This window comes from Cydia splendana, chromosome 20 (assembly GCF_910591565.1).
Source record: "Cydia splendana chromosome 20, ilCydSple1.2, whole genome shotgun sequence".
NCBI classification, from domain to species: Eukaryota; Metazoa; Arthropoda; class Insecta; order Lepidoptera; family Tortricidae; genus Cydia; species Cydia splendana.
In genome coordinates, this window is record NC_085979.1 from 996039 (window position 1) to 1013078 (window position 17040).

General features: G+C 41.8%; 1 protein-coding gene across 1 annotated transcript; it reads left to right on the plus strand.

Annotated features, from left to right (window-relative positions):
* The first annotated feature begins 3637 nt into the window (after positions 1-3637).
* LOC134800659 (uncharacterized protein K02A2.6-like) lies at positions 3638-5590 on the plus strand. The gene has a single exon (XM_063773141.1). The coding sequence runs from the start codon at positions 3638-3640 to the stop codon at positions 5588-5590; it is 1953 nt and encodes a 650-aa protein (XP_063629211.1).
* Positions 5591-17040: the final 11450 nt, after the last annotated feature.

Here is a 17040-nt window from a genome sequence, read left to right on the forward strand (position 1 = left end):
ACAAACAAAACAGAATCCAAATCACATCAACTTCCAGTTAAATTTGTGTTCAAACAGCAATTTTAAAGAAGTCCAATATATAACACTATTGGATTAGGGCACTCTATCCTTAGCAGGAGTGTGTATGGTGCCATCATCATTGCAAATCAATTGTGATTGTAACAAAGTTTTTCAGTAGACTTCTGTAAAGAGCTCCAACAGAATTACTACAATAGGGAATATTAGGCAAAGCTCTGCCTAGGTGGCACCTTTGTGGCACATACAGTAAACAAACCACATTGATAGATAAAAAGATAAAATATTTTTATTCGTGACGATCACAAAACATGTACGAACATGTACAGACAACAACAGAAGAGAACAATAAGTGTGCATCACGAAATGGACCCGACTCAGCATGATGCTAGCTATAAAGCCAGCGCTGGGCTTCCGTAGGGCCCATTCGGTGATGCCACGACAGATAACACAAAAAGATACATATTTAAAACATTTCAAAAGATACACAGAAGAAATAATTATGAAAACAGAAAATACAAGAAAACTAATTAAGAAACAAAACAAAATGAAAAGAAAAGCATAAACATAGACAAAAATTAATGGTACACGTAAAATTATGAACGCGACCATACCATGCGTCAACGCTTGCCTGCAGCTGCTAGTGCCAGCGGCGACTTGCGTAACTAAAACTATCTACAAGCATGGCATGGCATGGTCGAAAAGCTAAACTATAAGAAGATGGACAACACAATATTAAGTAGGCGTAACTTAAAATTATAAAGAAGTGAACAATGAAGTGATATGGCAAAGCAACGCGAACGTAAGTCAATATAAATACGAGAGACAAAACAAGTTATATGGAACTAGTGTCATGACTCAAAGTTTCCTGTGATTTTTGGTGTAAATACATAAACTGTTTGAGTTTGCATCTAAAAGTGTTAACATTTTGCAGGTTCCTTATTGGCGGAGGAATATTATTCCAAATCTTTGCTGCTGCATATCGGAAACTACCACAGAATGCTGATGTAGCATGTCGAGGTGGAAGTAGGTGTATTGCACACTGCCGGCATTCACACATCCTATTGATCGTCAACTTATCGTAAAGATATCGTGGGGCACTGAACTTCAAGACACCAAAAAGAAGACAAGCTAAATGGAGTTTGCCTCGATGCTGCATTTTTAGCATATTGTGTTGGTTGAGGAATGGAGTGACATGTGCCCTTGAAGATTGACACATCACACGTCACGTCAATCACATAGCCTACCGCGAAACAAGAATATCAAAATTTCGTTATCTAATCTTTCTATCACTCTTGCATATTCGATCGATAAAGAGGCAGATAAATAAATTTAGTTTTCACGTTTACCGGTAGGCCCTTGTTAACAAACGGCCTTGATGCATCAATGTCATATTTTATTGTCTGTGAAAACTTGACAATAAACAGTTTAAGGCACAGTATGCATAAGTTAGTCTATGAATTTACTGAGTCGGTAGTGCTGCACTCTGGCGGCAGAACATTGTAGTAATATCCCCTATTCACTACTCGTTTCATGGGCAGTGTAGTGTATTGAAATATGAGGGTACTTCAGCAAAACCAGTCTGGATTTGTCAGGTACGCAAGCACATGTGCTCTCCCGAATTTCGGCGATAATATCGCGATATAATAGTGGCGACGAGACAAATCGGTAGTAAAAGCGTGTATTAGGCTGTGTTAGTGAGTTTTTGTGAAGTGTGAGTGCAAAGTGCGAAAAATGGGTATTAAATTTGGTGAATTTGATATGGGTCATGGGTGCTGGGAAAACTACATTACAAGGTTTGAATTCTGTTTAAGTGCAAATGATATTGTGGATGCAGATAAGAAAAAGGCGAATTTGTTGGCGGTATGTGGCTCTCAACTATTTGATTTAATAGTTTCTTTGTCATCTCCAACTAGTATAGCGAACATAACCTATAAACAAATTTTGGAATTTTTAAAGGCTCATTTCCACCCCACACCTAATGAGATTGTAGAATCTTTTAAATTTCACTCAAGAAATCAAGAAGAGGGAGAAAAGGTCAGAGATTATGTGGCAAATTTAAGGAAAATGAGTATTCATTGCAATTTTACTGACTTGGACCGAACTTTACGTGATCGGCTGGTATGTGGTATTAGGAGCAAAGAGGTTCAAAGGAAACTGTTACAGTGTGAGAAGCTGACATTTACTCAAGCAACTGAGGTAGCATTTTCACATGAGAGTGCCACATTTGATTCCAGTATTATTGTAGTGCCAGGACCATCTAAACCAAACGTGGAGGTTGATGAACCTATGGAAGTAAACAAGATCACTAACAAAAAGGTTGACAAACAGAATAAACCATGCTACAGGTGTGGTAGGCAGCATAGAGGGGAGTGTAGATTCCGTTGGAGTAAATGTAATGCATGTGGCAGAACGGGGCACATTGAGGCAGTGTGTCTTAGCAAAAATAAACAGGATGGTGGACATAAATCAAATTGTAATGGGTTGTATGCAAATGTGAACAATGTGAGAGAAAATAAAGTTGACCCTTATATGATAAAGGTGTCAATTGATGATTCTATTATTGACATGGAAGTTGACACGGGATGTGCGTTTACTCTAATTTCTGAAGTGACAGCCAGACTCATTTGGAATGGAAAATTACCTGTGTTACAGAAGGATGATATTACATTAATTACATGGACAGAAAACCAATTGAAGATATTAGGAAAAACTAAAGTGCGAGCTTTGTTTAAGGGGTTACAAAATGACCTTATGATCTATATAGCCAGAGGTAATGGACCCAGCCTCTTAGGGCGAAATTGGTTTCAACCATTCGGAATACGGGTTCAAGGAGTAATGCATCTGAAAATAAACAGTGAGGAAATTAAAGGGCTCCTACAGAAATATAGTGATGTTTTTCAGGAAGGTTTGGGAAAGTATAAAGGCCCATTAGTCAAAATTAGTACCAGTTCTGAAACCGAATGGTAATGTAAGGCTTTGTGGTGACTATAGGTCTACGGTAAATATGGTAACCGACACGGATACATACCCTCTGCCCACTCTAGATGAGGCTTTCACAGCCATACAAGGTGGCACAATTTTCAGTAAAATTGATTTAGAAAGGGCATATACTCAGGTTAGTGTGGATGAGGCAACAGCACAGCTATTAACAATAAATACACCAAAAGGCCTTTATAAAATGAAACGTCTAGCTTTTGGGGTCAAGGCGTGCCCAGGCATCTTTCAAAGACTAATGTCTTCCTTGCTTACAGGAATAAGAGGGATAGCTGTATTACTGGATGATATCGTTGTAAGTGGCACAGATGTCGCTGAGCATAACTCCAGGTTAGAAATGGTCTTAAAGAACTTACAAGAAGCTGGGCTAAGGGTAAACAAGGAAAAGTGTAATTTTGCAGTAAGAAGTGTGAAATTTTTAGGATTCCTCATTGATGAATGTGGTATACATCCTTGTGAAGATAAAATACATGCAATTGAGAGTACACCGGCCCCAAGTAATGTAAAAGAACTCCAGGCATTCTTAGGATTGCTTAATTTTTATGATCGGTTTTTACCACACAAAGCTAATATTGCTGAACCATTGTATAAGTTGTTAAATAAAGATGTGAAATGGCAGTGGAATATGCGGCATCAGAAGGCATTTGAAATGTTGCGCAAGATGTTGTCGGGTACTGACACTCTAGTCCATTACGATGTGAATAAAGAGATAATTATGTCATGTGATGCGTCACAATTTGGCTTGGGCGCTGTTCTGGAACACGTGATGGAAGATGGATCTGTCAGACCGGTAATGTTTGCTTCAAGGACCATGAATGTTCATGAGAGGAATTATGGTCAGATAGACAAAGAGGCAGCAGCTATAGTATTTGGTCTTAAGAAATTCCACCAGTTTATTAGTGGCCGGAAGATTACGATCAGAACCGATCATAAACCGTTGCTGGGATTGTTTGAACCGAAAAAGCCCATCCCTAATGTTATATCTCCAAGAATGCTCCGCTGGGCTTTACTATTGAACTCCTATGATTACTCCATACAATATGTGGAAGGTAAAAAGCTAGGAAACGCTGATGCTTTAAGCAGATGGCCGTCCCGTGATCAATCGTCTGAAGAAGAATACTTAGGAGTCCTCCTCATAGAAGAGACTCCATCAGACCTGGAACTGTCAGCCAGTGAAGTGGCGAAACTTACAACTAAAGACAAGACACTAAGCAAGGTATTATACTGGATTCGAAACGGGTGGCCTAGCAAGGTGGATGCGGAATATAAGGGGTACTGGCAGAAACGTAACGAAATTTCAGAATATAAAAATTGCATTCTGTGGGGTAATCGAGTGATTATACCGGACAAAATGAGGCCGTATATCCTACAGGAGTTACACTCAAATCATGACGGGATAGTGATAACAAAAGCCATAGCACGAAGTTATTTTTGGTGGCCAGCTATAGACAAAGAAATTGAAAGTTTGGTAAATAAATGCGAAACTTGTGCTGAAAACAGAAATATGCCGGCACAAGTGAGCCATAAGTGGATAAGGCCGGAGAAGGCGTGGTCAAGATTGCATATTGATTATGCAGGGCCATTTCAAGGGAAAACGTTTCTCATCCTGATTGATGCTTATTCAAAATGGCCTGAAGTAAAGATTGTTCCTGATATGAGCTCAGGAACACTAATAAATGTTTTAAGGGACATATTTGCAGAACAAGGTTTACCAGACACCTTGGTCAGTGATAATGGCAGAAGCTTTATTTCAGATCAGTTTAAAGAATTCTTATCAACAAATGGAATAAGACAAATCTTGACACCACCGTACCATCCGGCGTCAAATGGACAGGCCGAGAGGACGGTTCAAACGGTTAAGAATAAATTAAAGAAACAGTCCACACTTCCATGGAACATAAAATTACCTACAATATTGTATGGGTTGCGTACTACACCCAATAGTACTAATGACAAGTCACCGGCGGAACTTTTAAATTGTAGGCGTTTCAGGACAAAGTTTGACCACCTTAATCCCCTCATATTCAAGAACCAAGAGGAAACGCAAGTATGTGACGAGAATGAAAACACTGAAGTTCGTTCATTTCAAATGGGACAGACGGTGTATTTCCGGAATTACAGTTCAGGACCACGCTGGTTGAAAGGAGTCATAGAGAAGAGACAAGGCATTTGTAGGTATATAATAAGATGGAACGGGAAGCTGATGAAAAGACATATTAATCAGATACAAGGTCATGGGGGAGAGGCGAGAGATATCCGCCAGAATACATCAGAAAACACTGGTCCTGAAATTATACATGACACGGAGGCGAGTAAAACATGTGAAGATAGTGATGACGATGAGGATATTAATGTAAAACTAAATGCTACTCCACCAGCCTCACAATGGGCTGATATCATAGGGATTTCTGGACCTCAGGATTATACGTTTAATCAGAGCCAAGAACGCATACCGCCAACCAACAAACGAGTAAGATCACCTTCATCACCACAAAACATGGAAGCCAAGAGATTAGCCATAGATTCCTATGAGAGTCTGTCAGAGTCTGATTATGAACAGACTGAAGATTCAAACTAAGACTTGTAGACGATGATACCTAGTTAGTTTAATATAAATATATATGATAGAGTGTAAGGACCGGACAGACAATTGAATAGTGTTAGTGAACTACCAATAAACAGTGAAACTTAGTGTTAGTGAACTATCAGTGATTAGTGGAACTTAGTTTTAGTGAACTATCCCGAGGGGAAGGCATGTAGTGTATTGAAATATGAGGGTACTTCAGCAAAACCAGTCTGGATTTGTCAGGTACGCAAGCACATGTGCTCTCCCGAATTTCGGCGATAATATCGCGATATAATAGGCAGTGTTTCCCTACCTTTGATACTCTCTAACTGCAGCCGCGCCTGCAGCTCCGCCTGGCTGCGCTGCACTTGCAGCTTGAAGTCGCTCGCGTCTCGCAGGCGGCCCACGCACACCGAGCAGATGCCGTATGAGCCCGAGCTGCCCACCACCAGCTGCAAGTTAAATTATTCAAACAAAAATATTTAAGTTTTCGCAATTTATGGTTAGTGAACTTGGATATATTACAATAACTAGATTGTCATACTTTTACTTACATGTATATTGAAGCTCTCTTTGATCATGTCGGCATATATCTCCGTTTTGCCGAGATGTGTGTACGGCGTCGTCAGGTCCTTGTCCGGAGCACACCGCAGGCAGCAACGACACGCGTGCGTCACGTCCATCACGATTCACGGCAACTGTGCGGTGCGCAGAAATACTACAACGGATTCAAAAGAATACCACAACAAGACGAACTGCTCTTTATATTGTTAGAGAATAGGCAGCCTTTTGAGCCTTTGCTAGAGTCAGTTAGGATTAGAGAATAAGTGTCAACAAAATTAAATTAAATAATATACATTATTACATTTATTAGCAAGAAAATATGAAACCCTAAACTAAAAATTCGACGCAATCCGCATACAAAGTGGCATGACACTGACATTTAACATTGGTTTGACAGATAGCAAAGCTAAGGATACGTTCAGAAATAGTAGTAAGTCTAAAGCTGTAACAAACGGGCAACTTTAGTCCGGTCCGAGGCCCTGTTCGATCGTATAGAAGGTGGTCCGCCGTAATACACTACCGCACCGCACCAAGGTCACAGGTAAGTGAGAGCGAGAAAGAGATATCTCGATATGCGGCACACCAAGGTTGCGGTACGGTACGGTAGTGTGGTATGACTCTACGAATTTGGGATCTCTCGGACTGAATGTCAATTGTCAAATTTTAGAGGTTATGTTATACTGTGTTAATTTAATTTTGCTGTAAATTAGTTGTACCAGCGCGAGTTGTCTACGATACGTATTTTGTAGTTTTCGCCCCGTAAATAGATATGCTCCAGCTTTCGTTGACTGTTCGAAGCTGTAACGAGAAAGGTATTTTCATTACTTACGTATGTTATAGTTACTATATTGTAGCTACTGTCACATGTAGGTAGTTATACTTGTTAACACAATTGCGTCTAACGCTATCCAACTTATATTTCTGTTACTATCTTATTTACCTCACACCACCTCACACCAAACTACTCTGTGTATACATAGGAGATGTAGTGACAGTTATTTAGTTTAGGCGTTTTTTTTTCTTAATGAAATGTACCTTATTTATGTATGTAAACACTTTATTGTACATAAGACAGGTTAAGATACAATTAAAAGAAAGTATACAATGTACAAAGGCGAACTTATCCCTATAAGGGATCTCTTCCAGTCAACCTTTGAGCAATTGAGAGTAGACAAATGAAAATGACAGACAAACAAACACATGAAACACATGTACAGAACACATGTACCTTATTCTGTTGGAAATTAAATAACACAATGCTTCTTGATCTAATGTGATTGCTGTGAGGCTCCACAAATCATCACATGATTTTGCATTGCAGGTTCTCACTGATACTAGCTTGTGGGCACACAACATGTCACTAGAGACAGTGTGTGTGAAGATGGAGCCTGGAGAGGTGTGTGTGAAGACGGAGCCCGGAGAGCAGTGTGTGAAGGAGGAGCGGGAGTGTGAGGACAGTGCCGAGCACGGAGTGAGCGCGGCGGCCGCGCAGGCCGGACTGTATGTTGATCATGTAGTCAAGGACGAGCTCGTGCTGGGCCCCGAGGAGTGGCACCACCCTAAAGTGTTCCCACTACAGGGTCAGTTTATTATGTTTTTAAAAATAATAATAGTTTTGCACCTGCAGCCCAAGAAGCTGAGCTATTTATTATTAATATGGTAAGATTGTGCACCCCTTAATATTTTACAATCTTACGTAAGTTAGGTTAGTTTGTAATCTTCCTACCATCAGTTTCTAATTTTACCAGCGAGATTGTAAACTGACGACTGTTTAAAATTATATGGTGATGTTTGACCAACTACTACGTGTGATTGAACTGACATTCGGAGTACAATGCAATGTTGTTTCAATTATTTACTCACATACCTAGAAAACACTTCTTGCCGAATCGTGTGGTAAATGTGTGGAACTCTCTACCAGAAACTGTTGTTAGTGCACCGTCAACACTTTTAAAAATAGACTGGATACACATTTTAGAACTTTAAAAAGTGCAAAATAAAATACAAGTGCTTCGATATACACGCATCAGCTCTAAGAGCTGCTAGTGTATCAAATAAAATAATAAATAATAAATAATAATAATAATAATACAACTTAAGTTCTTATGATCTATTTCGAGGACTTTTTAAAGACATGCACAGTTAATAATTTTTAAATTCTTATTCTTTATTTAACGCTTATTTCTCATGGCTATATATAGTTTAATTTTGTTAGTAAAATCTCCAATTTGGACTGAGGAAAGATACATAAACCTTAATGGTTATTATTAGTATGTCTTCACCTTATATAAGAAAGTCCCCCCACCGTGTCTGTCTGTTCGTGTGTATGTATGTTCGCTATAAACTCGAAAACTACTGAACAGATTTCAGACAGATCACCTACCTATCAATAGAGTGATTCTTGAGGAAGGTTTACTTACCAAAGTACTTGGTTGGCGCGATGACCCAAAATGAGTCTTAGCCTCCAACACAAGAGCACGCCACTGGCTCGGTCCAGAGCGGTGTCACGCCAGCTTTCGCCGAAGCTGAGGAAATTTTAGGTGTATAATTTGTTAAGGATTTGTGTAACCCGTTCGAAGCCGGGGCGGGTCGCTAGTTCAGTAATATGTAACAATATGATCAAAAATGACCTGTATACATACATAATTTTTACATGGATCGTTAGCTTGTTTGTAGATTATGGGAACACCAATAACTCCATATCGACAAAAGGTCCCTGTCGGTAGATAATGACACATACGACCAAGATAACTCTGCAGTAATTTTCATAAACAACGCACGCATGAACGCCGCACCAATGCTTCAATCCGAAGCCAACTAAAAGTCCTAACTCCTCTCTCTGTAGTCTGCTTGCGGAGAGCTCTTTCTTTCTTTGGACACGTGGCGAGACGAGAATCACACAACCTCGAGAAAATCATAATGATTGGCCGTGTCAAGGGAACAAGAAGTAGAGGCAGAGCTCCAACTCGCTCGCTGGACGGATCCTCTCCTGGAGGCAATTAATAGTGGCACACAGTCCGCACTTCATCAGGCTCAGAACAGAGCAGCCTGGAGACTTCTTATAGATAGAGCTACTTATGGTGGTCACCACCCTCAGCTGTGAGGATAACGACGAAGAAGAAGAATATTCATAAACAGCTCGGAAGTGTTATTTTATAAACATTTTTGACTTTAATGATATTTTTTCGTTATCTTCCTTTGCATGTTCCTTTGTGGCACTCTACAGACCACACTTGTGGCCTGATTTGATATGACTTACTTCAATTGATTTGTCTTGATGTTTGGTCGTCCCTGTCACCCTTAACGCGCGTCAATCAGGCGAAATAGTCATTGAATGTAAGTGGTATATGTGTCGGCGGCCGATCGTAAGATCAGGCATATCGTGAAATTCCTAGGCATATCGTGAAACGTGAAAATCTTTGACTCGTTCCCTGAGTCAACGGAGCCCCGCTACGCGGGGCTCCTATTTCTGGGCAGTTTGCCCTTCGGGCATCTGAAGCAACCTAACGAACCTATCCTACCTATGTATTGGTTTAATGTGACTATCGTCAAAACATTACACAGGAACATTACGATCTGCCTGATCTTACGATCGGCCTACGACATATGTATATAATTTAAATTGTTTTGTTCATTTGTGTTCCAGTGTGTTCGGACGGCAGCGTCGCTCGCGCCAGGGAGCTCGCGATGGCTTGTTCCGTGGTGCTCGAGCGTATGCGCGGCGACGCGACTGTTCACAGTGGGACCAACACATACGGGTGCGGACACTGTGGCAAGCATTTCGGACACAAATATATTTTAAGGAACCACATACAAAACACACACTTGTCGACCGGACATAAACCATTTGCTTGTGATTTTTGTTGTTCTACGTTTTGCACCGAATCGCTTGCAAAAGAACACGAGAAGAGCGAACACGGGGTTACAAATTTCATGTGTGCTGAATGTGAGTATACAACAAGTTCCAAGAAAAATTTGGAGACTCATTTAAAGAGTCACTCTTTGGAGAATAATTTCAATTGTAGTCACTGTAGTTACACAAGTTCGTGTAAAAGTGATTTACACAAACACCAAACAACACACATCGATGGAATACCTGGCGACTGTCATTTCAAATGCAGTGTTGAATCAAACCTGCGACGTCACCAGAAGACGCACAACCGGAGGCACCAGAAAATACTCACTAGAAAACAGCCTTATAAATGTAGTCATTGCGACTACAAGTGCGGGGATAGTTCTAATTTAAGAAAACATGAAAGGACACATACTGGTGCGAAGCCTTTTCGGTGTAGCTACTGTGATTACAAATGCAATCAGAAGTCAAACTTACAACGACACCTGATGATACATACTGGGGTGAAGCCATTTCAGTGTAGCCACTGTTATTACAAATGCACTCGTAAATCAACCTTACAATTACACCAAAGGATACACACTGGAGAAAAGCCTTACAAATGTAGTCAATGCGACTACAAGTGCAGTGAAAGTTCAGCCATACGAAGACATAAAAGGACACATACTGGCGAGAAGCCTTTTCAGTGTAGCCACTGTGATTACAAATGCAGTAAGAAAGCATATTTAAAAATACACCAGATGTCACATACTGGAGAGAAGCCTTTTCAGTGTAGCCACTGTGACTATAAATGCAGTCAGAAATCACATTTAAAAATACACGATAGGAAACACACTGGAGAACAGCCTTACAAATGCAGACATTGTGACTACAAGTGCAGTCACAGTTCAAGCTTACGACACCACGAAATGTCACATACTGGCGAGAAGCCTTTTCAGTGTAGCCACTGTGACTATAAATGCAGTAAGAAATCATATTTAAAAATACACGAGAGGACACACACTGGAGAACAGCCTTACAAATGCAGACATTGTGACTACAAGTGCAGTCAGAGTTCAAACTTACGATACCACGAAAAGACACATACTGGCGAGAAGCCTTTTCAGTGTAGCCACTGTGATTATAAATGCAGTCAGAAATCACATTTAAAAATACACCAGATGTCACATACTGGAGAGAAGCCTTTTCAGTGTAGCCACTGTGACTATAAATGCAGTCAGAAATCACATTTAAAAATACACGATAGGACACACACTGGAGAACAGCCTTACAAATGCAGACATTGTGACTACAAGTGCAGTCACAGTTCAAGCTTACGACACCACGAAATGTCACATACTGGCGAGAAGCCTTTTCAGTGTAGCCACTGTAATTATAAATGCAGTCTGAAATCACGTTTAAAAAGTCACCAGAGGACTCATACTGGAGAAAAGCCTTTCAAATGTAAGTCTAAGTAGTCATTGTGATAAATCAACCCAACGATGTCACCAGAAGACGCATACTGGGCCGAAGCTTAAAAACGTAGCAACAGCGACTACAAGAGCGGCCTGCAGTACAACAGCACCTGCGAGGACGCCGGATGATACACGCGGGAGAGAAGCCTTATAGGGAACGGTCGGGTTATAGGGTATGCCACATTTTGACCTAAATTAGTTTATTTTTAATTTGTTTGAGTTAAGTTTTAAGTTAGGTCCCCCCTGAAAATCAGCGCTATGCCGTGGGAATACTGTTTAGTGTAATTTTGGTGTAATAGTTTTATTATAGTATTTATCGAAAGTTATACAAATTGTGTTAAAGGAATGTATAATGTATTTCTTTCTTTCTTAAATCGGAAAGTTAAACCTGACATCACTGCTTTTACGTCAGTCAATTTAAACATGTTTTAGAAAAAATATATACCTAAAAATTAAAGTGGTGAAGTATGGTAGTTACATTCGCAAGGTAGAGTAGTGAGTGAGCGCTGCGAGCGAAGTGGTGAGACATGTGGCTTCCGAGCCGGAGGTCGTGGGCTCAAACTACAGACACCACCGCGACTTCCTCGGGACTTATGTACATATGAGAATTAGAATTATTTTATTCGTAAGCACAAACAAACGAGACATTACATAATATAAAAGAAAACACAGAATAAGATTAAAGAGCCAGGAAATGGCCTCATCGCAGCATGTTGCTGGTGGCTTCCAGCGCTGATCTTCCGATGAGACTATCAAGTGAGAGACCACGGAAGGTAACAGACAAGAAGAAATAAGTTTTTGGCAAAAATTTCATTTTTGGTACAAGCTTTTATCGCTGACTGTACTTTTCTTACGACAGACAACTAATACTCATCGAGACAATTCTAAAAACCCCTAACACAATTAGGTTGCGTTGTTTCATCACAGAGTTCCTATGGCCACCAGTTCGACAGTACCATATTATTGTATTGTCATCAGAACTACATACAGCTGCCAATTTTCATGACGCTACGATCCTTGGAAGATGGTTAAATTAGTTACCTTAGATTCCATTACATAGTTACATACAGGTCGACCTAATAAAAGCTTGTTAAAAAGACATAAAATAACATACAGTTAAATAAGAAAAAGTTGCACAGCAAGAAGATACAACATAACAACTAAATTAAAGTATCGTTTGATATTTACCAGTTACCAGGAGATCCGTAGACGAACTAAAGTCACCGACATAGCCCACCGGATTAGCAAGCTGAAGTGGCAATGGGCAGGCCACATTGCACGCAGAGAAGATGGCCGATGGGGTCGAAAAGTGCTCGAGTGGAGACCACGGACTAGCAGGCGCAGCGTAGGACATCCACACACAAGATGGAAAGACGATCTTGTTAAGGTCGCCGGAGGACGCTGGATGCGGGTCGCTTCCAACCGGTACGTGTGGAGGTCCATGGGGGAGGCCTATGTTCAGCAGTGGACGTCTTATGGCTGAGATGATGATGATGATTACAAATCGATGGTCACAGCGGCTTGAGGCTGCTTTGTTGTTAGAAAATATAAGGAGTGACTTTGTATTCCACTACAATTAGTATAATTACTAAAATTAATTGATGTGTACTCGTATCCTCCAATAAAAATAATTATTCTATTTTACTACTTATTACTTATTTATTTTGAAATACCTATCCAATGACATCCCACATCATAAGGATAAAGCGAAAAACAAACGATCCCCACTTTATATCTAGGGAGGTTTACGTGTAGGCGATTTTTTTTTAGTTTACTATTTTACCACTAAGTATGTCGGCATGACTGATTTATATGTCAATGCCTAATTGCAGCTTTCTGGCACTAACGATCATGGAGCAAAGCTGCGGACGGACAGACGGGCATAGCGAAACTACTAGGGTGCCTAATAGTTGACTACGGAACCCTCAGGATCACTCGTGTCTGTCTGTCCCTCTGTTTCAGCCACTGCTACGAAACTACAGACTTAGTTGAAAATCTGTGCGTTAAGTAGGTCTGAGAATATACATTTTTACATCCCCCCACCTCTTCTCCGAAACTACTAATCCTAAAATTAAAAAATTAAAACTCACGACATTAGTTCTTTACATATAAACAACAGAAAAGCCCGTACACGCGAGTCCGACTTACACCTTTGTTGCCCTGATATGTCCACTCAATATCCTGATGAAGGATGGGAGCACACCGCGGGCTCGCAGCAGCGCACCTGCTCGCCGCGTGTACTGGCCCGCGCTGACTTGAAGCATTTAATATTGATGGCGCCTCCACTCTCCCCCACGTTAGCAGATATGCGGTTTTACATTATTTAAGTAAAGTTAAGGGAAAAGTACAGTCAGCTTCAATAGTAGCGGATGGAACAACGCGTCTTAAGTATCTGCCACCAGGAATACTTTTCCAAATAGAGATTAATCTCTACAGTTCGTGTCTTAGAGCATTTAATAACTGAAGATGCCTTTAAGAGCTTACGCCTATGCCGAAAACCGTGCACAATTGTACAAACTTTTGTATGGACTGATACTTATGGTTATTTTTACAGATCATGTAGAAATAGCAATAGGTACATTTGACGTCCTCTTCCCCGCAAAAATCGGCAGACAGTTTCGTACAAAAAATGACAGCCATGACCATGACGTCTTCAGTTGTTGTTGTTGTTGTTTATTATTTAAGTTGACAATTGTACCTTAACAGCTAAAGCCACAGCGGCACAAATTGGGAGACAGTAATATACTTATACATAGGGTACACAAGTATTTACCTAACAACATTATATAATACTATTTACAGGCATCTCTCGCTCTATCACTCTCTTACACTCAATCATCAGTCGTCCAATTGCACTCACAAACAAATCACACTCCGGGTGTGCCTCGAGCACGGAGTTGAGCAGAGCTTGCGCGCGTGCGACCGGCGCCTGCGCGTGCGCCCGCGTGCGCGCGCTGCCCTCCGCCAGCAGCGGGTGACGCCGCCCAAGAGTGTACTGGTTAGGCACAAATAATCGCATGAAGGCCTCGACAAGGGCTACGCTATCTATTGAGTTTCTAATAACGCCGATCGTGAATTTCGCCAAAGAGAGCAACCTCCGTAACTGGAGCGAGTCGTACCCTAGATGTCCCTGAAGAAACAGAGTAGGGTACATATACGGATAATAGGTGTGTATTTTTTTGTATAATGCCCTAAAATACGACTTTTGGACTTGCTCCAGCATAAGTATACATATATTTGCTTTCATGCGGACTCCACACCACTGCATTCTTTTCGAGAATGCTGCGCACGAGTGCCGCATATAACACGCGTGTGGCTTCCACAGTCAGGGGCGCTGAATTGCGCAGAACGAACCCCAGTCTTCTGTACGCAGTCTTAGCCACGGCCTGGACATGTTCGCGAAACGTTATATTTGGGTCAAAGAGAACTCCTAAATCCCGTACCTGTTCCGAGCGTGATATGTCGGCGCCGCCAATATTGTAACGAAATATTTGAGGTGTATGGGACCGGGTGAAAGACATCATTTCGCATTTACTTGCATTGAAATAGAGTTCATTTTCAACACTCCAACGATAGACCGCCTCTATGTCCCGTTGCAGCTCTTCGCAATCCCTTTGGCTTTGGATCGGTTTAATCAATTTCACATCATCAGCGAACATTAGCACAGTGCAGTGATGCACTTCGACAGGCAGATCGCTTATCAGCAGCACAATAAGAAATGGTCCCAAGTTGGAGTTACCAAATGCTCTAAGATTCGTGTCAAAGATGCAGTCTTATTGTTATACATATATTTTTGTGAAGCTATTAAAAAAGAGGGAGCTTTTGATGGTGATGCAGCTGACTCTACAATACGGCACACGTGTAGGCGCTCTTACACTTCCAGAACATGTAGATACACAATACTTACCGCTGCGCTACACCGACTCGGCGCCTCGAGAGCGGCCGGTACGTGACCCCGCACTGAGTAAGTAATAATCTTCTTCTTCTTAGTCGATTCCTCAAGGCTGAGGGTCGTGACCATCAGGAGTGCAGTTCTTCACCACCGCTCTCCAAACCCCCCTGTCTTGGGCCAGCTGTATTGACCCCTGGATGTTGACGCCCGTAGCGTCGCGTATGGCATCAGACCACCGAGCTGGAGCCCTGCCTCTACTCCTTCTCCCTTCGACGCACCCAACCAGAACGAGCTTTTCAAAGCTGGACGGGTCTTGGCGGGCCACATGGCCAAAGAAGGTCAACATTCTCTGGAAGCATGTAGTTGAAAGCCGGGTGGTAATATGTAGCTCTTCGAGAATAGACGCGTTGGTGCGGCGTTGCGTCCAGGATATGCCCAACATTTTGCGCCAGCACCACATCTCGAATGCGTCTATTTTTGCTCTCACACGTGGCTTCCATACCCATGTCTCAGAGGCGTAGAGGAATATGGAGAAGATAAGGGTGCGCATAAGTCGGACTTTCGTGTGGCGGTATATATTCCTGTTTCTCCAAATCTTCTCCAAGCGCTTCACTGCTGCTTTTGCGATTTGTGACCTTCTTATGACCTCCTTCATGCAATCTCCGTTACTGGATATCTGCGAGCCCAAGTAGACAAAGTCTTCCACCAAGTCCAGGTCACGCAGTTCCCCCGTCCTCTGCATCTGCCCAGCTCTGTCGATGAACATCAGCTTTGTCTTCTTCCGGTTGATATGGAGGCCGTATTGCGCACTGAATAATTCGACCCTGTTCAGAAATGTGGCGAGTTCTGTCTCATTGGCGCCTATTATGGTCGTGTCATCGGCGAATCGCAAGTTACTGATTAGGTGACCACCAACACGGATACCACCCTGCCAACTTTCCAGCACTCTGCGCATTATGTGTTCGCCGACCAAGTTAAATAATTGCGGGGATAGTATGCAACCCTGTCTAACGCCTCGCCCGGATTTAAAGGGATTGGACTCCATGTCTTCCAGCCGGACACGAGATTTGCCGTCGAGGTATAGGTTTTGCACCAAAAAAGACAGATGTTCAGGAATACCCATATCCTTTAGGACATCAAACATCTTCTGCCAGTCTATGCAATCAAACGCTTTGGCGTAATCGATGAAGCATAGGGCCATGGGTATGTTGAATTCTCTGGCCTTCTGAATTAACTGCCTGATATTTAAGATCTGCTCCCTTGTGCCTCTTCCCTTGACAAAGCCCGCTTGCTCTATTGCTATTTGTCCACTTATATAGTATTCCAGGCGCTTGTTCAGTATGTGCAATAGAACTTTACCAGCATGGGAGATAAGAGAGATAGTTCGGTAGTTCTCACATTTACGGGTAGAGCCTTTCTTATGAAGAGGGACGACAGTGGAATCTGCCCAATCTTCAGGCCACTGGCCCGTGCGCCAGACTTTCTGGCAGACAGCGTGTAGTATTTGGATGCCTTCATCTCCAATCAGCTTAATAAGATAATAAGCTGCGCTGTAACCCGATCGCCGCCGCTAGCTCTTTCTTTTAGTTTGAGAACCGCATTTTCGACCTCGCAGAGGAGTATGTCGGGCTCTCTACAATTGTAGTCAAGCCTCTCCCGTACATTATCGTGCTCGGTTGCAGAGTAAAGCTGTTGGCAG

Coding starts and splice junctions, on each gene's coding strand:
- LOC134800659 (XM_063773141.1), top strand. CDS start 3,638: ATGCGGCATCAGAAGGCATTTGAAATGTTGCGCAAGATGTTGTCGGGT.